This window comes from Melozone crissalis, unplaced genomic scaffold (genome assembly GCF_028551555.1).
Source record: "Melozone crissalis strain CALT ecotype California unplaced genomic scaffold, PUWL_Pcris_2 ptg000005l_1, whole genome shotgun sequence".
Lineage (NCBI taxonomy): Eukaryota > Metazoa > Chordata > Aves > Passeriformes > Passerellidae > Melozone > Melozone crissalis.
Window position 1 is genome coordinate 19985140 of NW_026535783.1, and position 26766 is coordinate 20011905.

Consider the following 26766-nt stretch of genomic DNA (forward strand, 5'->3'; position numbering starts at 1 on the left):
TAGAGGGAAACTGTTTTTCCAAGCCTGCTATTTACTTCTGCTGCTTTTTCCTCTTTCTGCATTCCAAAGGGCCCCAAATGACAACAAATAGAAAGAAACAGGTTCTACCCAAAAGAGCTAACAGTTAAGAGAAAATGTAAGAGGTGACTAGAAAGACAAATGGAGGAAATGCATAAAGAAAGTGTCTGCAAGCAGTTATAGCTGTGTCAGGAATCATACAGAGCTATTGGCTTAACCAGTGCTAGATGGAAATACTTCTATTGGGGCTTGTATGTACCATCTTTGAGTATGTATTCTCTTATAAGTTATAATAGACCTACAGTGTCTGCGTTGTATTGCATTTATTCTTTCTATTTTTATCCTTCACCATCTATCTGAAACTTTGTTCAGTTGTCAGTCACAGCCTTACATTATTTTTTTTTCCTATTCTTGGTCTCTAACTTGGTCTCTCAGTTGTTTTGTTAATAGAAATAAAGAATCAGCCAAAATTCCAATTTTTATGTTGAAATAAAAATAGACTAACACAGAGAGTGTAATAAATCAGCAGTCCTTATGGACTGTATCACCCTGCACCAGATCCCCCACTCCAAACCATTTATAGCAACTGAAATTTTATTTGAAAGCAAATATCTGATGAGGCAAATTAATTATTATGACACTTTTCTATTGGTTAAAAAATGAGGAATCCAACGTTTAAGACTTGCTAATGCTTTTTTTTGGCATCAAGAAAGGAGACACAGGTATCTAATATTAAATAGTGCTGCAGAAGGGCAAGTTAGCACTTTGTTTGCCAAATTAAGTTTCAAAGACTATGTAGGTTATGAAGTTTGACTTTCTGCCCATAAATCTTGAATGACTGACAGACCACTGTAAAATAGCTTTGTTCAAAAGGAATCTTTGGCAGGCAGCATCAAAGGTTTGAAACTCTAGAAGGGATGAAAAGAAAACCCCACTTTTGCACTGATTTCCCCTACAGATCAATGTCTCTGTGAAATTTGCCTGGGAATTATGAAGTATTTACTGTATTATGTGCTGGTTTTTTTCACTGTATCCAAAGGCCCCAGTGGTTCCTTTTATCTTAAAGATTTAGGGATATTTTTGTACATGAAATGTGAATGAATGAATGAATGAATGCATCAGTGGAACACAGGCAAAAAAATTTGCTGGATTTAGACAGTTCTTCCCTATTTTATCACAAGTTGGAGTATTGGTTTTACAACACCTAAATTTATGGGTACATATTTTTATGGTAAAGCCTAATGACATGTTCTGAATGCTCCATCAAGCTCTCTCAGTTTCTTCACTTGATTCACAACTCTACAGGGTATGAATCAGTCCTGTAGTATAACTCTTAATCTCTTTTTAACCAGAATAATGGAGTGTGAGGGGTTTTTTTTTATTTATGGTGTGTGTCATCGTGTCAACATCTAACTATGTAAACCAAAGAAGGGGAAAATAAAATATTTCTTGGAAAACTCTTGTCAGCCATCAATCAGTGCAGGAGATGAAGCATCTTTATTACATATAAGCATCAGAGGCAGAAAAATTTTTGTAACACACAGGTCCGTAATTCTGTCCTCAAGCAAGATGTGGCCCTGCTAGGGCATGAGCTGAAGAATAACTGGCTTTGCAGGGCAGTTTCTGCTTGGAAACACAGCATGCCTCCTCAGGTGGAGTGAGAGGCCTGAGGAGAAAAGCTTCCTCCACTTTCCCAGACTCTTTAAAACTCTGATCCACCTGCAGGTGCTCAAACTCTTGTTTGTCTTCCACAGGGTGAAGTGAAGAAGTGAAGCCTCACAGCTGAACTACTATGAGGTCAGAAGCCTTGCTGCTATATTTCACACTGCTACACTTTGCTGGGGCTGGTTTCCCGGAAGATTCTGAGCCTATCAGTATTTCGCATGGCAACTGTAAGTATGAGGGGCCAGAGGAGCACATGCAGTGATGATCAGGGGACTTCAAATCAACACTACTTAAATACAGTTGCAGCGGATAAAGTTGTTTTTTCTGGATTTCTCCCATATCAGTCAATGTACATTGTCAGGTACTGACATAGGAACATGACCTTTTCATATGGTCCAATTATTTGTTAATCTAATACAAATAATTGGTCTTCTTTAAGCTCAAATGGATTCTGTTTGAGCATTAGGCATTTTTTTCCTAAGATGGAATTGAAGAAGCTAAAAACTAAATCAAGACAAAGAATCTTGTATGACAGAAGGTCTCTCCTTTCTTACCAGTAGAGATTGGCAAACTCTCCAAAATCCAGTGTAACACCAGCAGCTGCATACTGAGATCTGCTGGCTAAACAGGTGGAGAGCTTTCTGTGTATCTTACAGTGGACATCAGGCTTGACTTATCTGATTCTTTCCCATTTGCCTCATCTCAATTGTGATAATGGCAATGAAAATTCTTCAAAGTCCCAAAGTTTCAGATGTTTATAAGGAAGTCTTTAGCATCTGGGCCCCTAAAAGTATGCCAGGGAGTAGCAAGTCAGGCAAGAGCAGGCTTGTGTTCAATTCTTTTTTTGTTCAGGAATTTGGTTTTTAAATTGTCCATGTTCACTGTGCTTTGCAAGGTCTTGGTACCCAAAAACTTGTCTGTCCTGTGTAACATTATTCTGAAACACAAGACTCCAGGGCGCACCTGATGTGCTGCAAATGCTAATAGATTTCTGGGGTACAACAACAGGGAAGAACTGCTGTGAAGCAACCACAGGTGAAACATAGCTAGTGTGGCCACTTCAGCCACCAACATTTTCACCCTCCAGAAAGGCAGTGCTAATCATTCCTAGAAAAATTTGCCATACTTGATGTTTTTAGAGAAATAGAACATGGGAGGATTTTTCCTCTGCAGCATGGCATGCTGAAGTGGACATGAATGTCCTTAGTTTGTTCTAGATCCATGAGTTACAGAGGAAACACTACTGCGTAGAAGACAGACTGACAATAAAACTGGGCATTTTGCATGTAGGACATGATCAGAAGGATTAAATCCTGCCTGGTGTCTTAATTTATTTCTTAAAGAGTTGTTAGCACCTGGTTTGGTGAGAAGTTCCTTTTTTATCCAGTTTTATCACCAGACTTTGTGTCACATGACACTATGAGGTCCTTTGCTGAAGCCGTGCTGTGAACCAATACTTTGACCAAGCTTAACAGGTACAATGCTTTTACAAGACAATAGCTGAAGATACTAAAGCAGCAGATGAGTTTCTGCAGAAATAGACTCCCACAAGGAGCTGCAGTTTTCTGGGAAGGCATATTAATGGGGAAAAACCATAGCTAGATGCTAGTCAGCTCAGTATAACATGGCAGCAGGTCTGCCATGGTAGTGCTCATCACTGAAAGTGAAGTGGCCCTTGATCAGAAGTGTTCACTGTTGTTAGGTTGTACACCCATCTGAGGAGCAGTGGAATACCCTGTGTGTGCCGAGTTCTCACCCAAAAAAAAAAAAAAAGGGAATAGACAATAAATACTCTTGCTGACTTGTAGAACTGGAGGGGGGGAAGCTGATAGCAGAAGCTCAGCATGGGGATTCCAATTAGTATTGCTGCCCAGTTGCCAGAAGGATTGGAGTATCAGACTGGTTGCCAAAATAATGTGCAGTGACTTTCACTTCATAAAGTTCAAGTGGTGATTTCCCACCATTTCTCAGAAAACCATGCAGCCGTTCTGTGACAGCAGTTGAGTCCTGTAGAAAACCCAGGGAACTGGCAGTTTGAGCCAACAAGAGCCAAGCCTTTTGCTTTTGCCACTACCAATCCAGTCATTGTAGTGATTGATTGGCCACTGTGGAACAGCTTCATCCTGATAGACATGCTTTAGCAGCCAGGAGCAAGCATTTAAGCTCTGCAAACAGTGAAGGAAAAACTGCAAGAAAGTGCCATGTACCTGTGCACCAAGAGCTCCAGAACAGCTTTATGCTTAAAAAAATTCAGTTTTTGTCTTCTATAAAGGGGGTGACTTTCTCCTTTGCAGTTGCAGACACTGTAACCTTGAAGAGCTCCCCAGCTCTCTGTGCTCATGCCTTCCAGCCCCAGTCTGTGCTTCCAGGGCAGAACAGAAACCACGGGTTTTGGCTAGAGCTGGGCCCCATGGTGATTCACATTAGCACCATTTCAGTTTGTTATTCTCTTCTGACCCTGTTGATGTTTTTCCTTTCCACAGACACAAGACAGTATCCGGTGTTTGTGGGTCACAAACCAGGGCGGAACACCACGCAGAGGCACCGGCTGGACATCCAGCTTGTCATGGTCATGAACAGGACCCTCTATGTTGCTGCTAGGTCAGTAGCCTCCTCTGACGGACACATTATTTTTAGGATTGTCTTGCTTGCAGAGAGAGCTTTGCAGCCTGTTAGTAAGACATATTAGAAACAATGCTAGATGATCAGCTAAAGTTTTGCATTGTGTTACACCTGTGTTTTAGGGCTACATGCCTCTGCCTTCCTCTGAGACCTGCAAGAGGGGAAGTTGCCAGAAATATAATTTAGTTCCATGGAGAAGCAATGCCACCCTCATAATTTTATTCCACTAGTGCTCACCAATAATGACAAATTTTAGAGAATATTTCTTCTGTGCACTCTTTGATAAGAGTTATTAGAATGAAATTTTGCTGATTTTGGCATGTTTTTTGGTATCTTAAGACAAAGAAAAAGAACTGAACATGCTCCCTCAAGGTTAATTGAATTTAGTGACTTGACTTTTTTTGGAGAGCTATACTGTGCAGACATGAGCACGTCTTTTTATAAAAATTGCCCATGAGCCACCCATTTAGTTTGCCTAGCTCAGCCTGCGCTGTCAACCTCAGTGGGCCTACACCCATTAGACAGCTGCCAAAGTTGCAGAGATCCAATATTAACACTTCACATCCTTACCTGTTGTTAGCAAAGAAGGTTGACAATCTTAGAGTGGGAATTACATGAGAGATGCAGAATGACTGCAAGATGGGTCCAGATTAGCAAGGCTGGGTGGTCCAGATTTGCAAGGGTGGGTAGTCCAGTTTAGGAGCTCTTGGACCCAGATGCTGTTTGGGATCTCCCTGCAAGCTGCCTCTCAAGTAGTAGCTTGTTTTCTGCCTGCTTTCTGGTTCTCCATTGGAAAAACACACACCTTTCTGCATGTGTCACATAAAACCAGGCTGTTGCTGCAGATGGGAGAAGTGGTGGGTGGGATGGCCAAGAGTGAAGGGGAACAGCTGCTGAACAGGCAGCCTCTCACCACCAGCCCCGTCTGCAAAGCCCTTGGCAGCCTCTGGGAGCTGCCTGCCTTTCTTCTCAAGCAGCCACTCCCCATCTCCTGGGTGGTCGGATGTGTCCTGTGGGGAAAGCTGCCTGTCCATCTCTGTGCAGCACCACAAAATTGGTAATTGCATTACACCAGCACGGTCACTGAGTGACACGTTTCAGAGCCATGTCCCTGGCTGCTGGAAGAGCACACCTGTTCCATTACCCAGCCATAGCAGCTGCTCTGGCTGATTGCAGCTTCCCAGGCTCCCTGCATGCCCCTTGCTGCATGGGGTGGCAGAGCCCCGGGCTCTCACGGCAAGACCTTGCATGGAGCCCAGGCAGAGAGAGCAAGCATCCTTCCACAGGAGCTGCCATGGTGGTGGTCACAGGGCACAGGGAGACATCAGCCCTGTGCTTTGTCTGAGTTCTGAAATTGGTATTTTTGCTGTTTTTAGTGGGATAAAGAGTGGGGCAGGACTGAGGGTTGAATAGGTTTGAAAGGTGGTGGCAGGATTTCCTCCTTTTCATGACTGAGCTCCCTTTGCTTTCCTCATTTGTTTTCCTTTAAATTAGGAAATTATTTGCAGCGAGGTGGTGGTAAATCCTCTTTGCAGATTTTGCTGTGCTGTTTTCATAGTTTGTTCCCAGACTGAGATTGACGCAGTTAGACTGTCTCGGTGCCCAAGTAACTGGCTTTAGAGCAGGAAAACCCGGAGAACAGTTTTGGGATGTGTGCACAAATTATATGAAGAATGCTAATATTTGGGGGATAACATGTACTAGTATGTGAATAGGCATTCTTCCTCATTTGTATAAAACAACTTGCTACAATGAGAGTGCTTATATAGTCCTAGGATCTTGTGACCTACAAAAAAGAATAAAGACCTGATCTGTTTTGTACTTACATGGGCATGAAAAAAATCTTCTTACACTTTTTTTCCTTTGGTAACTCAAAAGCTCTTTGACATATTCTTCCCCCCCTCCATGTTACTGAATGAAGTCCTTCCTGGGCTGACAAGACTATGTGATACAAGTTGAAATTCAGAGATCATTTTTATCTTTAAGTAACAAACTTCAGAAAATGAGTCATCCTTCAGTATCTCGTGTGGATGAAAGTTTGTAATTCAAATACTGCATTTCCTTCAAAGGCAGTAGTAAGTCTAGAGATTGGAAGCAAATTTGTACATAAGCAAATGTGTTTGCCAAAGAGTTTTATAACAAGATTCATTGAAAACTGTAGCTAAATAAATCTTTGGACTATTATATGAGATATTGCTTTCATGCTTTTTTTATGCATTGAAATACAGCAATCCCAAGTTTATATTTTATCAAATTATCTGAAAAACAATCAAAACAAATGGTTAAATAGTGAGCATATTTATTTTAGCACTGTTGTGTTTAGGTTGGGGAGTTTTTTTGTTTGCTTGTTTTGGAAAAATCCAGTGTTGACTTTTGCAGACAGTTTCAGCCCACCAGAAAGGCTAACTCAGATTTGAGAACTGCTTACATTTTATTAATGATCAACTGGCATAGAGCAAAATTTCTGTCAGTCCCACTGCTTATTTTGTCATATGGGATACCCAACTCCTGTATTAGCTATTACCAAATAAAGTTTTGTGTTCACTTCACAAAGGCATTATTTCGTGTTATCAGACAGAAATACACAGCCAACATAAATTAGAATAACTCAGTCAAAGGCCATGAAGCTTTACTCTCTGAACAGGCTTGCTAAGGACTGGCTCTGTCATCTTTTTTCTCGTGGGAAGGGTACTCGCTCCTCATCTCTCTCTCTCGCTGGCCCACACCCAGGCACACACATCCTTTTCTAAGTTTGCTGTGTCTCCTCCTCCCATTGTCTGGTGTGGTGGCAGCTTTTGTTCACATTATGTGCCACTCCTCCTGTGTGTGTGTGAACCAAGCAGGCACGGAGCAGGCTACGGGATGGCTCCCTCCTCCTTTGCAGTTACGTGTTTCCAAACCATGCTCCGAGTTCCAAGGGTCATGCACAGCCAGTGGCATTATTTAAATTCCCTTCCCCGACAAGATTATGCCATGGCAACAGAACTCAGTTCTGCTGACTGGAGGTGGGAAAAACGGAAGCTCTAGGATTAAGTAAATTTGTGTTAGAATAACTTAATTAGCAGTAAACTGTACACATACCACAGCTAGTAGAAAGTAGGAGTTGGGCAGCAGTGGGAAAAGGAGAATGAGGACAATCCCACGTTTTCTGTGATTAGGGAGCCCTCCCCAAATTTGACAGCTCTTTTGCTGTCTACTGACACTGTCAGCAACTGTGCTTCGTTTGTGGCTTGAGAAAATGATATGTAATTTTCCTGATGCTAACCTTCTTTCCAACAATCTCATAACTTAGCATCGGAGTTTCGTTTGAACTGTTCCTTGAATCAGATAGTAAGTCCTCTAAAGACAGTTTTATTGAGGTGGAACTAAACAACTCAGCTCTTTCTGAGTACCACTGCTGTATTTTCTAATTGTCTTGTTGAAAATGAAAAAAATTGTAACCTCTGGAAAGCGAGGTTAATGAATAAAATCAAGAGCTGTGCTGGAAGAAGGGTTTTAGAGGTCCACCCGCACCTCATTTGCAATTCAAGAGATTTTTTCCCCCCCACTTTTATATAGCAGGAGTGACAGCAATAAAGAGTAATGCACATATAAAGGGAACCATGACGTAATCTATGAAGCTGATATTGTGCTAATAGGTAATTTTATTCCAGAACCAACCCTGACCACTGCTCTGTCACTGAAGTCAGGCAAATAATAAATTGAAGTATTAAACCAATCTTGTAAGTAAATGACAGCTCTGGTTTTAGAGTCTGGAGGAGAAGAAAACCCATCAGCTCCTCAATTTGGCATCTCACAGAGAAAACAGCCTCAAGCTCCATAGGAGAAAAATTTTCAAAGCTGGTTCCCTACCATAACACTGCGTCTTTTCTTCACCTGAGAGAAGTGTTTATTTCTCATGTAGCAGTATTCTGTGTTTGCCTTAGTCAAAGGCACGACTAGCACTGTTTCGCAAAACCCAATAAATATGAAGCTAACCTTGAGAGCAGCGATTTCTAAAATGGAAAGAGCCTGTGTTCTGCATTCAGCAGACCCTGCAATGCTGCGGGTCAAACTTCAGCTGCGCAGCTTTCTACATCTTGAAAATATTCAATTTTATTTCAAGGAAAAATGAGATCTCAGTCCCAATTCAATGTGCTGGTTACTACAACTTTGTGGATTGGTGCTTGTTTTCAAATTTGGGTTCTATACAGACCTGTCCTTTTTCTCTGTTTACACAGAAAAGAATGTCTAAAAACATCTCTTTACCTGATTAGCTGTGTCTGTTTCCTCTTTCTAAGAACAGATTGGCAGCTAATTGTAGAGAGGGACAGGTTCTTGGGAAAATAGGAAAGTAATTGTAAGGAAAGAAGTGTGAACTTTTTTCAGAGAAATATTTTACAGTTTAGTTTGGCCCACAGATTGTGAAGAAAATAATAATTTCTGGGAATAGTTTGGTGCCTTTTTTCTACCATATTGTCAATCAAATTGTAACGGGGAGGGAAGGGAAGGGAAGGGAAGGGAAGGGAAGGGAAGGGAAGGGAAGGGAAGGGAAGGGAAGGGAAGGGAAGGGAGGGGAAGGGGAAGGAAGGGAGACATCTTTTTAACCTTAAATGGCTCTATATGCCACAGTGACATCTAGCCCAGGAATCTGGCAAAGGGTGCCTAAAAGCTATTGTGGCTGATTTCAGGATACAGGAACACATCTGCATGCTACATTGTGGATTGTGGCATCCTGGTGTAGGACTGAAAGAGCAGAAATCTCGTGAGACTTATCTACTTTCCCAAATCTCATTTGTTCAAATAATTGCTTTTGGGAAAGCATCTTACTTTGAAGTTTTGTAGCACTTTCCTTTTTTTCCTCTTAATGGGAAGACAAATAGTTTATATGTGAAAATGCTTTTGTGGGAGAAGCAGGAGATGCTGCCAGTAATGTCTTCTGGTAAGACCTCAGATTTTTTTTAAAATGGATTATGGATTATCTTGTGATAGATAGAAAATTAACTGTCTGACTATTCCATTTGACGTTGTATTCTTTGCTTTTGTTTACAGGGACCATATTTATACTGTTGATATGGACACATCACATACAGAAGAAATTTATTTTAGCAAAGTAAGTAACCTTTATCATTACCCAGAAACCAAGGACAGTAGAACAAGCTTCAAATAAATAGGATGATAACATTGTTTTAACAAACTTGCCAGCACTGCTGTAAAACTGTAATAAGCAAGTAACGTGGCATTGCTAATCATATTTGTGGAGAGCTAGAATAGCAGTCGTGTCCTCTGCAAATTTCTGATAAGTGGTTTAGCTGGGCTGATAAGCAATCTACTGAAATACGGTGAGTCCCCAATGAAATGAAATACGATGTCCCCAATGAAACATCTGTCAAACATCTATTCATTTATATGCAGCAGTTTTCTATAACAGTTATACTATCCCAATTAAGTCTACTGAAACTTCTGTCATAAGAAGCAAGTTACATATTTTCATTTGCACAAATTTTTTTCACTTGTGCTAGAACTGACTGAATAAAATCTTACTATAACATCACTTTGTAGATGTATTCACATCGTCTCTATGGGAAGTTACATTCAAACAAAGAAAAGCTTTGTCTGCATTACTGCATTGTATATTAACAGAAACATACTGAAAATAATCTCCCTTCAGCTCCTTTGCACTTCATTCATGTTGTGTAACATATGTTGAACACAACCTTGGTCTGACAGAAGATCATAAAAATTTGGGCACTGGATGAATTCCACTGGAGGAGGGGACAGTGCTTCATTATAACTGTGTATGATGGTGAAAGTGAGCTTTCTAACTCATCAAAGAGTGAGGGCGCACGCTTACAATGGAAAGGAACATTCATGGCTACTCTTTCAGCTTGGACCCCCCCATGAATGCACAGTGTCTCAGTTTACTCATCAGGAACACTGTCAGAACTATCAAGGCAATAATGTCTAAGGTGATGCCATCTTAGGCCATGTGGCTTTAAACAAAGCTTCGTTATAATTAATAAGGTTTCCATTTTTGACCGTTTTTGAAACTCATCTCAAAAACCAAAAAAACTGGCTGGGATTTAGCTGTAAATCTTCTGGAGAAACATATCCATCTGGAGATAAAGTCAGCAGTGTCTTGGCAGGTGAAAAGCTCTTGGAGCTTGGTAGCTGAATTGAAGTGGTAAGAAGTACCTGAATTTTATTTCTTTCCAGATCTAAAATGTTGTCTTTGGGAATGTATATTTCATTTAGAATCCAGTGACGGTTCATAGTCCATAAATCATAATTCTGATTTGTAGAGCAATATCAGTTAAAAGAAGAGAACATCTACTACTTTTAAGAAAAATACACATTTTTCAAAGTTTACCTATTGTTGAATTCTGTTCATTTAGGCTTTTAAGTAAGAGGGATGGATTTCTAGTACCATGAATTAGAGGCAAAACAAAGTTAACGAACGATCCACATCACTGAATTTCCATTGTTTCATTGTGGTCGATTAATCATGGATAAAGAGTAGAAAACTTTCAATAAATGTATGTTCAAAAGCTGGTCTCCCCTACGGGACTTCTACTTCTGAAATCAAATGTGAAAAACCTCTGAGTTCTAATTGATTTCTTTCTTTATTCTTGCAGAAATTGACATGGAAATCTAGACAAGCTGATGTAGACACATGCAGAATGAAGGGAAAACATAAGGTAGGCAATTTTCATTTCTTCTGCAACTGCCACTTCAGTTTAGTTGCATCACTATTATCTCAGGCTGCTGTCTGTGATGTGGAATGGATCTTGCCATTCACTTCTTACCAGTAATTGCTTTTTCCATCAACTTACTGAAGGCTTTAATTTGCAAAAATAGTTCACTTCAAATGTGATAAAATATTAGGACAGAAGCCACAGCAATATCCCGAAATATTTAAGTCATGGAGCAGGTCTCAATGCTTAGTGTAGCAGTTTTGCTTACCATTGCTTCAAAAGCCAAGTGCTGCTGTCCATCCCCCTGTGGGAATTTACTGAGGAGTTCAGGTAAAGCATCAGAAAAGATGAGTGTGGGGCTGTAAGAAGGACTGTTTCTCACACCACTTTCACCCTCCTGGAACCTCTGACTGGCATAAGTAGTATCATAATTAGACACAGACTCTTTGATTCTTTACATCTACTTCCCCTTCTAGTTAAAGAAGCTTTATGCCAGCGCATTGTAGTGCTGATGTCACTGTCTGACAGTGGCACAGGTGACAAAATCAGATTTTTCACTCTTCAGGAAAGCAACAGTTTTCAAACAAAATTCACCTTTGTCAACAACAGCAAACTGGGAGCTACAATATGAATGCTTTATCTTCAGCTCTTTGTAATTTTTAAGCCACTAGAATATAAATTAATTACAAATTGCTCATTGTTAGTTAAACATAGTCAAAATAGGGCCAGAGTATCGCAGTAGGTACCAGCCAATTTAATTTTAAACCTGTGAAATATCACTGCTTAAAAATGAAAACAGATACTCAAAATGCAGTAGTTGAAATAGTTTTTATTATTTTTCTTCAGGATGAATGTCATAACTTTATTAAGGTTCTCCTAAAAAGAAATGAGGATACGCTGTTTATCTGTGGAACAAATGCATTCAACCCTTCTTGCAGGAACTACAAGGTATGTAATCTGTTTGCAGAATTTCACTTATGCCTTGTCTTTTGGTTGGATTTATTGTGACTATGTTGGCAGCAGCGTGAGATTGTCCTTCACCTATGCACCATTCAACTCTGAAACGTTTGTCCTGACTTGTTTCAGCGCTACCGAGTTCAGTGTTGATTGGATTTCCGAGAAAATCCCAGACTGAGTACCTGGCTCTTTGCAACTCCTGCACATCAAGAGTATTGCCACTTTGCACTGCCCCCCATAGGTACAGAGTCCTTCAGATCCCTGCTGGGGGCTGTAGTCCCACCTCAGAAAGTTCCTCAGCTTGTCACTGACACTCACATCAAGTCATAGACTAATATTGGGGGTTACTGCTGAGTAGCATGTTCTAAAATTTCTGTTCTACTGCTCTCAAGTGCAAAACCAGTTCTGAAAGAGCCTGGGGACATAGCAAGCAAAACCTGAGTTTCTTGTGAGCCCCCAAGATAGGGATGCTATGGAGATCCTATGGCATTGTGTGCTGTGGGAGTGATGGAGCAGCTGATCTCCGCAAGGAGCAGTATAGCAGGACAGAGAAGTATTCCTCACTTGCTGGGGATCTGCAAAGCCAAAACATTATTTGGAGCAGTGTAGAAACTCTGCTGGTCCCTGCATACTTGACATTAATGCCCTGAAGCCAATTTATTCCTTAGGCATAGTGTATCTCAGGAGTCTTCATTCCAGTAGGACCCACTTATTGAAATATTTCCCATTTTCTTAGGGTTTTACCATTATATTCTGATATAACTCCCAACAGTGGATGTCTCCGGAGTAGCTTTGAAATTAATTTATTTAGGCATTTGACATCCAGACTCTGCTTTTCTAGGCGCTGTTATGTCCCACATGTAATTTCTCATCTTTTTTTCTGGAGAAATAAAATTCACTTTTAGTAATGCTGCTCCTGACAAAATTACAACTGCCATTTAGGTTTTGGGTTCAGAGTTATTGGAAAAAAACAGAATAAAGATGTTAAGAGCCAGGAAAACTACTTCCCTAATGGTATTCACTGTGACTGGTGGTCTTCCTTGATTTTTGTGCAATGATGCTTTGCCTCATTTAGCCACTATAATGGCTGCAGTTTAGAAAACACAGGAGAGAAGTGCAGGGTAGTTTTTTCTTCCAGTCTGTGGAGGAATAACCAAATTGAGTAAGAATACAAGCCTGTGTCATGGTAACTCTGAGGTACAGTTAGCTACTCTAACAGCTGTTTCTTTTAGTCTTTCTTTCCTTGCCTGCTCCTGGTATGCAATGAAGCTTCTTGATCACTGGGCTGTATTTATTCTTCTACTACGGTTTGCAATTTTTAACTTTTAATCTCTGAATTCCATTAATAAGGCTTACAAATATCAGCCAGTCTCCTTGTGTGGAAGTTGTCTTTTAGATACAATTGTAGATTTCATTGACATCTTGGTGTGAGGCATATAAATGGCCTCCTCCCCCTTACTCCAGAGTTTTCGTCCCCTGTGATGCAGGGCTGGATAGTGATCCCCCTGGCAGTCTTCAGAAGCAACACCTGCCCTGGCTTTTCCTCCATGTATTCCTTCATTATCCAGAGAGAGAACTGAATGTGTGCCAAACAGAAAGCAGGGCTGTCCCTCAGGTGTGCCAGTGGTTGTGAGGGTGAGCCCAGCCTGTGGAGCTTGGTGCAGGAAGAGTTACTCAGGACTCTAACTCATCTCCTCTTACTATCATGTGAAATGCTTTTCAGCCTTTGAGTAAACACAACTGACTGCCCTCAGAGTGGACTTTGACAGAAGGGATACATGACAGAAAACAAATGATCACAAATCATCCACTGAAGGACTTGGAAGCTGTAACACACAAATTAAAAGTTTATTTAAGTGGATGGTGCTGTGTGGGTTATTTGTCATGCTCTGTGAATCTTTACTGTGTGTAATCTATAGAGTATGAGATGGACAAGTTGCCTGAATATGCTACATAGGTTCTTATTCTCAAAACACTGTAGCATAAGCATCTTAAAGGCATAACAGGTGTACAATTCTCCCTTAGCTCACCAAACCTTCTTGAACTTCATGTAAAGTCAGTCTGTATATTTGTGTCGTTATCAGTGCTCAGGGTGAATTTATTTCCCAGGAGTTACATATAAGCCTCAGAATTTACAATTCCTGCACAGATTAATTCTTGCTTGATGGTAAGAGGATTCTCTGTGACATGGACTCAACTGGTATAGAAAAACGTGAAGAGCATCTTTCTGAATATGCAAATCAAGGAAGAGAGCACGACTATTGAGACTAGAGCAGAACTCTGGACTTGGGGGAGAAAAATGCACACAGAGATAATTGTCCTAGTGTTGTTTCTTCGGAATGCTGTGGTTTGCAGTCTTTTCTGTATATAAGAGTGCTTCTGTTGGGTCACTGGTGAGGATAAATTTTGGATCCTTGCCAGAACCACAGACCACATGGCCTGCTACAGTTCAAAACAAAACTTGTGTGCAGATAAAATATAGACTGAAGATTTCAGTAAAATGTGTCAGGGTGAGAATTATTAGCTCCAAAAGAATGCCTGACTTACTGGACATACTTTTTTCAGGCTTTTTTTATTTAATTCCATGATTTTTTTTGTCAAGTTTTTCCTTCGCAGTCAGGAGTAGAGTTAGAGTAAGGGCCTTCTCCTGGGCCCAGAAAAGAAGAAACACTGTCATAAAGCATCATCCTGGGTAAGAAATTTTGTTTCTTTGTTTCTTTACCTGAGGAGCTCCCTTTGATTTTTCAGATGGACACCCTGGACTATCTGGAAGAAGAATTCAGTGGAATGGCCAGGTGCCCCTATGATGCAAAGCATGCCAACGTTGCGTTGTTTGCAGGTAAAATGACAGTGATAAACTTTTTACTTTCTGTCCTTCAGCCCAGGCTTGGTGTAACACTGTGCCTCTTGCTTGAGCCCAGAATGCCTAAATCTAGATGGTGTCAAACAGAGTAAACACTGACTGAAAAGAGGGGACATAAGGAAATTCCTAGCGAAACCAGCCTTCCCCTCTTTGGAATTAACTTCGCTGTCATCAACATTGCATAAAGCCTCAGTTTCATGGATCAATATTTCAGTATATCCTGTATTCTTGATAATATGGCCTGTGTGTGGCACCATTTTTGGCTGCATTCAGCTTCTGTGAACGTCAAAGGAAGTCAAGGCTTATGTAAGCTTTAATTAGGATTAAGCAGGATATGCTCATTAACAACTCTAAGCCTAAGCTAACATTCATAATAAAAGGAAGTTATGGAAAATGCTGTGGCATGCCCTTTTCTAGATCTAGAAGGAAAGGGGAGGTGATTTTTTTTTTTTTAAGCTGAAAACATCTTACTATGATCTTATCAGCTGCTGTAGACAAAAGGAGAGAAGTGTATTGGCTGGTGGTGATTTATGCTGCATGCAGCATAACAGTGTTAATTCTGATTTCTACTACAATAGTTAGAAAAAGTGAAATCTTATAAATTGAGTTAATTTTGGCTGTTGATTGTATGGTATTTTTTATATGTTGTTAGAAATTTCTGATTAAATTATCTCTTTATTGAACTTCTCCTAGTGTGAACCCTGCTGATCTTTTCTTAGATCTGGCTGATAGATAAGTGGTGCAAATAATAAAAACATCCTCCATGATGATGTCAGCCTTCTTCAACAGGTGTGATGCTATAAAACAGAGTCTGGGTGCTCACATGGAAATAACTAAGCTATTCCTCTGAAGATTTAAGATTTAAGCTGTTCTCAAACAAGTCTATAGCCAAAGGGCTCTATTAAGCACTACCATGTTTGAGGAATCATCATCTGCCTCACAAAGGAGAGATTTTGTAACCTGTTTCAATTTTTTTTTATTTTTTATAATGCAAATAAATGGTCCTTTTGTTCCAATAATAGTGATGATGATAGTGGTAGAATGTGATTTCTTAATTACAGTCACAGGCAGGAATATACAGTAGAAATTCTCTAACTGTAGCAAGTAATTAATAAAGCATGGAAATAGAGAAACTCCTTCAAAGGAATATTTTTCCCATGTATCTCAGACTCCCTAGCCTTCGTGCAGCCTGAATGACCTTTCAGAAGGGTCTGTCTCAGTTTATTGGCCAAGAAAGAGTTTATGACCAGTCTATTGTAAACATTCACTTTGAATGTAGCTGAAGTTCAGAAAGATTACTCCAAATTCGTCACTGAAGAAATCCTTGAATTATTTGAAAATAAAGAGAATATTTATAGAAATATTCATGGTGATTCAGAATAAATTTGATACAGTTCAAATAAATATTTGTAGAATATGCCTTGTAAATCTGCTAGCTTCAAAAAATCACTGCTATATGTGTCTTACATGTTGATACCCATGCTAACCTTTCAGAGTGCATTGAAAAGCAATTTCAGAACAGTTTAGGGCACTAATCCAAGTTATCTGAGTTTGTTGGATGCGCTTACTTGAGTATGGCTCTTCTTGCAGCCTGTAGCTATTGCAGCTGATATGTGCAAATTGTAGTTGGTCACAGGAACTTGGCGGGAAAGAAAATAAGAGTGTAGTTGTATAAACATGAGTTCAGACATCCATATCTAAAAACTTGAGCTTTTTATTCTATTTTAAATCAGGGAGGGGGACACATGTAGTAATTATTTTTTCTGTTTTGCTAAGAAAAAATTATCATTCTTAAGTGGCCAAATAAGGACAAGAACTGCATGAGTCAGAACAAAGCATACAGTACTGCTAATAAAAAACAGTCTGAATTTTAATTCTGGAGCTGAAATTCACAAACTCACAGAGTTTCTAGGGTTGGAAGGAAGCTCTGGAAATCATCCAGCCCAACCCACCCTGCCAAGGCAGGGTCATCTACAGCAAGTGACACAGGAATGTGTCCAAGTGGGACTTGAATGCCTCCAGAGAGGGAGACCCCACAACCTCCAGAGAAAGGCTGTTACAGTGCTCTGCCACCCTCAATGTAAAGAAATTCTTCCCATGTTGAGGAAAGCTCTTGAGCTTTACTTTGTGGCCATTGCTCCTCATCCTGTCGCAGGACACCACTGAAAAGAGTCCAGCAGCCTCCTCTTGGCATCCGCCTTTGCGATAGCTGTGTGCATCAATTCCCTCTCAGTCTAAGTCTGAAAGTATAATGAGGAGAGCTTGACCAATAGAGACCTCTCTGCTTTATCCTGGGAATGTCCTTAGTCCTGGTGCCTTCAAGGCACCAACATAATCTCTGTCAAACAAGATGTAGACAATTCTGGTTTTTATGCAGACGCAATAGAGAAATAATTTTGTGTGCTCATGCTGCACCACTTGTGCTTCCAGCAGACAGCATGTTCCAAGTTCTATGTCACACATGAAAACATGACCTGCAAACAAAGTAGACAACAAATAAAATTTTAAAATTGCTGAAGCTTGTGCTTTTATGTCCTTATAGTTTTGTATATTTTGGTTGTCCTTGGAGTGCCATTTTGTAGGCCCTTTCTTATCACTTATCCTCCATTCTTTAAGAGAGAGGAATGCATAATTCATATGGGAAATGCCTAAAATGCATGCTAGAAAAGAAATATTGATGGGCAATCCTCCTCCATCTCTTTTCCTCCCTGTTTCAGCAGGGCTCCCAACATGTTAGTTAATTTTTTCATAGTGATCTTTGGCAGAGCAGAAGTGCTCTCAAGAGGAGAAATTTTCATAAGCATCAATTAGCTGACGGTCTCCAAGCCCTGTCTGGTTTGCACTCCCATTGAAACTAGCAGTTCTGTTATGTTTGTTTTGCTGACATACCTAAGCAGAATTTCTGAGCATTGAACTAGTGACATGTGACTGCATAGGGTAGTTCAGTATGACATACCTAAACTGAAGAAGAATTAATCCATAAGGTTATTTTCTTCCGCAGCATCCCTCTGAAATTACCATTCTGCAGAGCAGTGAGTTGCTTGTTGGTTACTCAGTTCCATTCACCTGGCTGGATTTTTTTCCTTCCTTCAGTGTTCCTAAGGAGACTGTGATGGTTTTGTTTCCCCTTCTCATCTGACTGGTGAAAGAAGAAGCAATTTTACTATTTCTAATGCTCCTCCCCCCTGGTTTCTTCTTTCCTTCCACCCCAGAGGGAAAGCTGTATTCCGCCACAGTGACCGACTTCCTCGCGATAGACGCGGTCATATACCGGAGCCTGGGAGACAGCCCAACCCTGCGGACAGTTAAACATGACTCCAAGTGGTTGAAAGGTAGATAAACAAACAAGACAAAAAAAGCAGCATCTCTGATGAGAGCCTTGGATTTCTGACAGACCTCTTTGTCATTTCATTTCACCAATGCTTTCTGGCAGAAAGAAGGAAGCAGATTACTTCGCTTGCTTACTCAGCTCTGTTTATCTCTTTCACTCTTCTCCTGACCCAAAGATACTGGATTTGACAGAAGCTGTGAGCTGGGTAGATCAGAATATATATTCCAGTGAGCTTTCCAAGATTAAATCCACCAGTTTATATCTGTTGGATGGAAAAGCTGGAGCTTGCAGGGCTCTGTGTGCTTGTGCTGTGTTTGTAAATATTCCTGCCACAGCACTGTTAGGTAACAATCAAGGCTTTATGAAGTATAGAAGGTTTGTCCTGTAATGCTAAGATTCATTAATGAAACTAAAATTGTGTGAATATTGCACAAAGCCTTTCTGTTACAGTTCTTAAGGATTGTACTGCTGCCATTGAATTAGGCAATTTTTGTGCTCTAAATGCCCTCTTTGTTAAGGATTGTGCTGTTTAGCTTCATGTAGGTGTTGAGAATTGTTAGCATTTGGAGTGATTTTAACAGAGAGCAAAGCCATAGTTTCAAGTCTTTTTCTGCATGCAGAAATGTTTTGCCAGGTGTCAACTTTAGCTGTCCCACTTTGCTTGCTGCTACAGACACGTGTGGGCAGAAACAGTTACGTGGTTTGTTATTCCCTCAGCTCACAGACTGCATGCCTTAAAGAGCACTGCTTGGACCCCTCAGGCATACAGTTATAAATGCCTGTTTACCTTTCCTCTTACTCCATGCAGGGCAGACATATTAGTGGCAGAGACTTAACTACCCTGCAGTGATGTTGTACAGACTTGTTCCCAGCTCTCCTGTCCCCAGACAGCGATTCTTCTGCAGCAGTGATTTGTTTGTTCTGAAAGCTGATCAAGTTTGTCAAGCACAGCTATTTCACCTCTGGATGTTATATGTGAATGTGTTTGGCCTCTCTTTGCATTCTGTATCCTGTACGTGGTGCCTAAATCAGGTGTCTTGCGTTGCTGTTTTTTTTCCTAGAGCCGTACTTTGTCCAGGCAGTTGACTATGGCAATTACATATACTTCTTCTTCCGGGAAATAGCAGTGGAGTACAACAGCATGGGAAAGGTAAGGGCAAAAACACTGCCTTCAATGACTTTGTCGGATTGAGGAGGAGGAAAATTTATGCTATTCTTGGACCAGTGCTGTTACGAGTGACCTTGAAATGAGAACCATAAATCATGATGACAAGGTCAGCATTTTGAGAAGATTCCTATTGCTCAAGCCAAAAGGTTGGCTGGAGTAAAACATTGCACTGTCTTGAAAGGAAAATGTGTAGTTTCTTACAGTGATGGTGTATGCTAGAGTTTCTTTTCTGAAATTATAGAAACCACAAGGCTAATCCTGTTAGTTCAACACAGTAGATAATTGTTAAAAACAGATTCCAAAGCAGGAAGAAATTTTTCTCTAAGAAATATGAATTAGGGTGCTGAGTAAACAATGGTAGGAATTTTGTGCTCTGCCATTCTGCAAAGAATAATTAAACACTTTCTGCATTTTTGCTAATTTCACAATAGCTTTCTGACTAAGCAGTCAGAAAAGCTGACCAAGGTCACAAAGGTGGAGAGCAGGAATAAAAGCCCAGCAAGATTTGCATAGTTTTTAAGTGCTGAAAACACAAGAATCGGAGCAGCAGTGTGGGTTGCAAGGATTGTGAATATGAAATGTGCTTTTGTTTGGGGAAATAGAAAACTAAGCAGTCTGTATGGAAATGAATTTTATATGGGTTGAGAACAGATCTCCTGAAGGATTTATGGCTGTGTAGTAAATGCCACAGTCTTATCTTTCATAGCACACTGTTCCAAAGCTTAATTTTTCTCTGTTTCTTATTTGTCCCAGATTATAGAAAAGTGGTATTAAATTAAGCACCTTGCTGTGTTATTCCAAATGTTTTAAAAGCAGTATTCTAACGAAGACTTTAGGTCAAGCAAACATTTAATTTTCTCCATTATTTTTGCTCTATTCCTTCCAGGTAGTTTTCCCAAGGGTGGCCCAGGTTTGCAAAAATGACATGGGAGGATCTCAGAGAGTGCTGGAAAAACAGTGGACTTCCTTTCTCAAGGCTCGGCTGAACTGCTCAGTTCCTGGCGACTCACACTTCTACTTCAACATACTGCAGTCGGTCACAGATGTTATCCATTTCAATGGCCGGGATGTTGTTTTAGCAACATTCTCCACTCCATATAATAGGTAATAGCCACAGTAACATTTTACCTTCTATTTCCTCTATGTTTTGCTTTTCACTGCAGTTCCTTTTTACTTTATGCAAGCGCAAGAAGAGATCGCTCGTACAACATAATTATTTTGTACCCTGCACTTAGCAATAGCTTGTGTTCAATTTTAAGGCATCCTGCTATTGCTTACTTCCCACCTGGTAATTTAGGGTGGCTTTCAGCCATTTACTATCTGGACACATTCCTCAGACGTACTTTTCTTTACAAGGGAATAGTTTACACCAGCCAGAAGAAGTGTTTCAGTGTGTAACTTGCAGAATATTATTCCAAACAGAAAATACAGTATTTTTTTCCTCACAAAGAAAGGACTGTGTCTGTCTTGTCTGTAGCTAAACCTCCAAGAACCATATTATCTCCTTCTTTTTGTTTTATGCATCCCTTGTGACTCTTGCATTGATCTTTGACCGTGCATTGACCCTGCTGCCCCCTGACTCTCCTGGGAGAGCCAAGGTCTTGCTGGCTGGGAAGGAGGGTCCCCAGAACACCTATTTCATTGTTTGCGTGGTTATCCAAAAGCATCGATTCATCTGTAGAGATTTTATTACTGTTACACATTTTGGCTTATTTCTCTGCAAGTTTTAAGAGGAGTAACTGTGTGTAATTATTGAGAACTCCCAAAGAAGTTAAAAAATAGTCGCTTTCTAATTAAAAAGTATATCGCAGTTTCACACAGTAACATTTGAGCTAAAAGAGGAATTTTATTGTTGAAATTTATTTAGTTTTGCTGTACCCTTGCCACCCCTTGTCAAAGCCTGACCTCAGTAAGGTCATTCACAGAACTTACTTCAAATGAGAGCCTGGATCTGTAATGCAAAATCACCACTTTTGACATCAAAAACTGCAATGGAGTAATTATGTCACCAATAGAGAATACCAGCTTAAATTAAGTTGATCTCTTTTCATGCAATCTGGCTTAATAAATACAGGTGAACAAATAGAGATTCAACATCAGAAAATAGATTGTATCTTCCAATTATCTCAAAATTGAGATTGTACTCCCACTCTGCTAGTATTTCCTGTGGTGTTTCATGAATAATTCTTTTCCTTAAGGATTGCATTTTAGAATCTAAGTACTTGGTGTAAAAAGCAAAATACTGTTTTATAGGCTGCAGGTTTTGCCAGACATGGAAGATGACAGAAAAGCATATATTTATTCTTGGACACAGCTTTTTAGCAGACCTGGCAACCCGGAGGGCCAAGCATGTTCTGGAGAGCATCAGGCACAGCATCTCCAGCCAAGCACGGGAGGGGATTGTCCCACTCTGCTCTGGGGCAGCTTCACCTCGAGTGCTGGGGGCAGTTTTGGGTACCACAATATTAGAAGGATCTAAAGATATCAGAGACCATCCAAAGGGGAGCAATGAAGGCAGTGAAGGACTTTAGGGGAAGCTGTATGAGGAGTGAACGAGGCCCTTGGCTTGTTTAGCCCTCACAGCAGTTCAGAGCTTCCTCATGAGGTGAAGAGGAGGGGCAAGCACCAGTCTCTGCTCTCTGGTGGCCTGTAAGAGGACTCAAGGAAGCTGAGTCATAGAGGTTTAGGTTGGATATTAGAAAAAATAGGTTCTTCACCCTGAGGTTGGGTGCTGGAGCAGGCTCCCCAGGGAAGTTACCAAGCCTGACAGACATCAAGGACCATCTGGACAATGCTCTCAGGCACATGGTGTGATTCTTGGGATGTTCTCTGCAGGAGGATTGGACTTCAATGATCCTTGTGAGTCACTTCCAGTTCAGGATATTCTGTAATTCTGTAGTTCTATGAAACCTACTTCTGACATAAATGCATCTCTTATTCCTCCTCCACTAAAGAAATGTTGAAACAAACACCTTTGGTCTCTAGAACAAAGTTTCCTTCTAGACTGGAGTGGAAGAGATTCCTCAGTCTAATCAGAGGTCACTCAAGTAGAAACTAGTGTTGAGTTGTCATCCAGTAGTTCGTAGGGGGATGGACCTCCTTGGCTGTGACTCACAGTGCTCCATCCTTCCCACGGCATCACACTACAGAGCTGTAATCTGTCACCCTCACGAGTAAAAGATGTTGCAGTCCTTTGAGCACAGCAATGCTTCCATCCGTGTGTAGTTGTGTGTTGAGCACTTGTAGTAGTGTGTGACACACCTCCAGAGTTTATGGTTGGTTTTTTGTGTTAAGGACTTAATTCACCAATGTGCAAAATATTCTAGCTGGAGTGGGTTTTGAGCTGTATTTTAGGATGAGGTCCTCTTTGTGGCCAAATGTACCCTTGACCATCTCTTACATCCACATATATATGGCTTTATATTTAAAAATATAAATTTTAAAATTTAAAACTCCTGCTGTGCAGAATCACATTAATATTGAGCTTTGAAGTTTCCTTCTATATAAAAAGATAAATCTGTGGAGATAAAAATAAAACTACTGTACTGTCTCTCAACTTGTTTTTCTTCAGTAAAACATTTTGAAATTGTTTACTATTCAAATGATTGTTTTTCTATCAATTTATATACCTTTAGGAGTTTAGCTTAATCATCTGTAACAGTATTATAGTTCCTACATTTTTTCTTTGATGTATAATAACCTACTAGCTAAGTGCAGGATTGAAAGCCTGAGCCAGCTGGGTTCATGCTATTTACCCAATAAAATCAAGTGGTGGGAGTCAGACACAAATACAGTAGTTCATGTACAAAATAAATAAAAAATAGGCGAGAAATTAATATTTCATGGTTCCAAGTGACTGATCATGCTAAACCCACAAGCCTTTCAAAAAGTATGTAGGTAAGAAATTACCTATGTCTGGACAATGCTGTTATGCAGTTCCATTCAAGTATCCAAAAACCTGAAATTTGCAATGTTATGATCTTAAAATAATATCAAATTTGTTTCTATAAGCTCTTTCATTTCATTGAGTAGACCAAACTCCTGAGCATAGTCAACTCCTTTTCATTGGGAACACTTTGTGGATATCAGGCTCTGGGAGCATGAATGAATTACATGTAAAAGCCGGGTAAATTGCACATTGCAGCATGCTTCCAGTTTGATTAGAACCAATTTCTGAATTATCTGCAATGTCCTTTTTGAGGCATGGCAGGGACTACAAGAGTTGGTACTGAGAGATGTTAAGACTTAGAAGACTTTAAATGTCCAAGTAGTGGGTTCTGAATGAGATGGGCAATTTCTCCTCATGTGTTGCCAGTGATAGACAAAGTTTGACTGATTCTTTCCCTTCTTCAAGATTATTGCAATTACTTCTTTCTGTGAAACTTTGAATAAAATTCTCTTGGCAGTAGCTGCCTGCTGACTGGTATTCAGGCTTTTCCATGGGACTGGGTTTTCCTGTTAATACCAGATTTAGGGTTCAGTATTGAGTAAAGGAAGGCTTCTATAAGAGCATATTTTTTGCTCAAGGTTTTATGTATAACTGCAGAATGAGTAACAACTTCTGGGAAATGTCACTTTGCAGCATCCCCGGCTCTGCAGTCTGTGCCTATGACATGCTTGATATTGCCAATGTATTTACTGGGAGATTCAAAGAACAAAAGTCTCCAGACTCCACATGGACACCAGTTCCTGATGAACGAGTGCCCAAGCCCAGGTATGTTTCATGTGTAGTGATATTTCAGTTCAGTTCCTTCATACAGGCTACAGAGGCTTTTTGGTATTTTGAACAGCCTTGTAAGGTGCAGATACAATTATACATGTTGAAACAATAAAGTAAAAGTTGAGTTGAATTTGGATCTAAACTATGCAATAGAGATTTTTCCACTTAAATGACATTTGTGTAACATATATCAGGCCAGCATGAGATTCACTTGGTCAGAATAATCACTTAAGAATGGTGTGAGTTACACAGTTATTGTAAATTGGTTCAGTAACAGATATATCTCATTACAAAGCCTGCACCAGTTCTGCAGTTTGCTGTTCTATGATTAACATGCAGTTTAAGTGCCACAGTGGATGATTTATGGAGAGCAAAAAAGAGCATTCCACCAAACTAGAGATTCAGTTTACTTCATTCCTCCTATGAGTTGTTTTCCCCACTTCCACGTGTTTGCATGCATCTCCTCTACTACATTCTTCATATTTCTTACGAGTACTATTTCAAACAAGTTGCTGTTGACAGGCACTTGTTAACTCATTGACACCAATGGCATTTTGTTCTGAGATATTGAGATGCATATAGATAAATCAAATTCATTTATCTCACTTAAGCTTTGCCCCTCTATTGCATGTTTTACATTGCTTGTGATAGCTTAAATAATTTCAAAAGAAAAAAGCATCCAAAGTATTCCGTGCAGTGTTGAACACCGCAATATAAGAAGAATATAAAGCTGTTGGAAGTATCCAAAGGAGGGCTACAAAGATGTTGAAGGGCTTAGAGGGAAAACCATGTGAGGAGTGGCTGAGGCTGCTTGTCTTGCTTGAAAAAAAGGAGACTGAGGAAGACCTCATCCAATCTACATCTTCCTCATGAGGGAAAGGGGAGGGGTGGACACTGATATCTTCTCTGTGGTTACCACTGACAGGATACATGGGAATGGCCTGAGGTTGTGTCACACAGGGGAGGTTTAGGTTGGACATTAGGAAAAGGTTCTTTACCCAGGGAAGTGGTTTGGCACTGGAGCTTGGGCTCCAGGGAAGTGGTCACAGCACCAGTCTGACAGAGCTCAGGAAATACACTCATGGCACTCTCATGGCACATGGTGTGATTCCTGGGGTGCCCTCTGTGGGGCCAGGAGCTGGACTGCAGTGATCTTTCTGGGTTGGTTCCAGCTCACAATATTCTATGAGTTTATGAAGCTCCACGGTGGACACTGAGCTTCTGCCAAGTCCATCATATTTTGGATTTGCCAAGTGTAGTATTACTGTGCTGTCTGTATTCTGAAGTTGTCATTCAAGAGAAGAGCTTGAAGGTGACTGGAAAATTGGTAAATCCTGTGTCTGTTTTCAGTCTGAGCCTTAGTAATGCAGCTTCTAGCAGTGTTGCAGGATTTTTCTTCTTCATTTTGCAGTGTTTCAAACAAGTTGCTGACTACAATGGTCTGCCTTGGGGGTGCAAGGCTGCATGGTGACTTCAAGGTTATTTGTTTGGACCTTACTGAGATATATTGTCAGGGAAGGGGAAAGGAAGAAGAGGAAAGCGGGAAAGAAGAACAGAAAGTTGCATTACAAGTTTGGGATGAGCCAATAGCAGGCTAACTTTTATGATGGAGATGAGATAATATTGCTCTTTCTAAGCCTGAAGGACATAATCTGAAGTGAACAGTGTTTCATGTAATATTTAGCAATCAATCTGCTTAATAGAAATAATCATTACTTCTAGCTCATGCTGAAATATATGACAGGCACCTTTGAAATAAGGGCATTTTTATCTGGCTTTCTCAGGATGATGCAGAAACATTGCCCCTAATGATACATTACTCAGAAAACTACCAGAGCCCTTCCGAGGTGTCACTTCCCTGTTTGGCCAAACAGCAGGTTTGCTGGGATTTATGTTGACTCGACTAAACCAGTTTTGAGATTAGAACAGGATTAATCCAATCATGCTATTAGGATTTAGGAGTAAATAGGCCTCCAGATTAGGTACGCAGAAATCGTAGACACCACGGTGCCAGAAGGTGCCAGGCTGTTCCCTCGACTTCTCTGGGAATGCTGTCTCATGGGTCAATGCCCTTGCAAGGACCTAGGAAACCAATCATGCCCTTGATTTGTCCTTCTCTCCATCTGTTGCTAGTTCTACATGCAATTACAAGATAGCTAAAGTATTTTGGATATGAGGAGGCAAGAGTACACACTGTCTGCATGTAATGTTCCTTGTTCAGCTCTTGTGGGACCAGACTTGTTGACACAACTAGTTCCTTTGAGTCCTATGTTCCCTTCCCACACAAGATTTGTTTACCTAATATTTGAATATTTATCTAAATCTGAGCAACACAGATTATAGGATCAGTCCTGTATTTTGTTCAAGTTGACATTACTCTTGATGTCAATGCCTTTACCCACAACAGAGTAGATGAAAATTGGATGATGCAATGTGTTTCAGAGTGAGTGGTCCATCTTTCATCTTCCCATCTCACACTAGCCCAAAGGTCTGAAGAATCACAGTGCTCTGGAAAATGGGATCAAATTAGCCTTTTATTAAAGAAAATGACCTACACAGTATTAACAAACAAAACACTTTGCTGATTCTTTGAGAGATGGACTGTCCAGGCAAGAAGATTGCCCTACATCTTAGGAGCAGGTAGATTTTAGAAATAGCATGAGCAGATTTGCATTTAAGTTGTTAAAGAATGGTAGATAACTTTTCCATGAAAGTTCTCAATGAGCTACCATTCTTAAATCATCTCAT

General features: G+C 40.3%; 1 protein-coding gene across 4 annotated transcripts in view; it reads left to right on the top strand.

Moving 5' to 3' along the window:
- Positions 1 to 26766, top strand: part of SEMA6A (semaphorin 6A) — a 115973-nt gene that overhangs the window by 48983 nt on the left and 40224 nt on the right. For all 4 annotated transcript variants that reach the window (XM_054282076.1, XM_054282095.1, XM_054282104.1 and 1 more), the window contains exons 2-11: positions 1773 to 1910; positions 4167 to 4284; positions 9337 to 9397; positions 10920 to 10982; positions 11826 to 11927; positions 14685 to 14775; positions 18012 to 18131; positions 19192 to 19280; positions 20185 to 20402; positions 23881 to 24012. In XM_054282076.1, coding sequence (XP_054138051.1) covers positions 1811 to 1910; positions 4167 to 4284; positions 9337 to 9397; positions 10920 to 10982; positions 11826 to 11927; positions 14685 to 14775; positions 18012 to 18131; positions 19192 to 19280; positions 20185 to 20402; positions 23881 to 24012 — 1094 coding nt within the window. In that variant the 5' untranslated portion in view covers positions 1773 to 1810. The remainder of the gene's footprint in view (positions 1 to 1772; positions 1911 to 4166; positions 4285 to 9336; positions 9398 to 10919; positions 10983 to 11825; positions 11928 to 14684; positions 14776 to 18011; positions 18132 to 19191; positions 19281 to 20184; positions 20403 to 23880; positions 24013 to 26766) is intronic.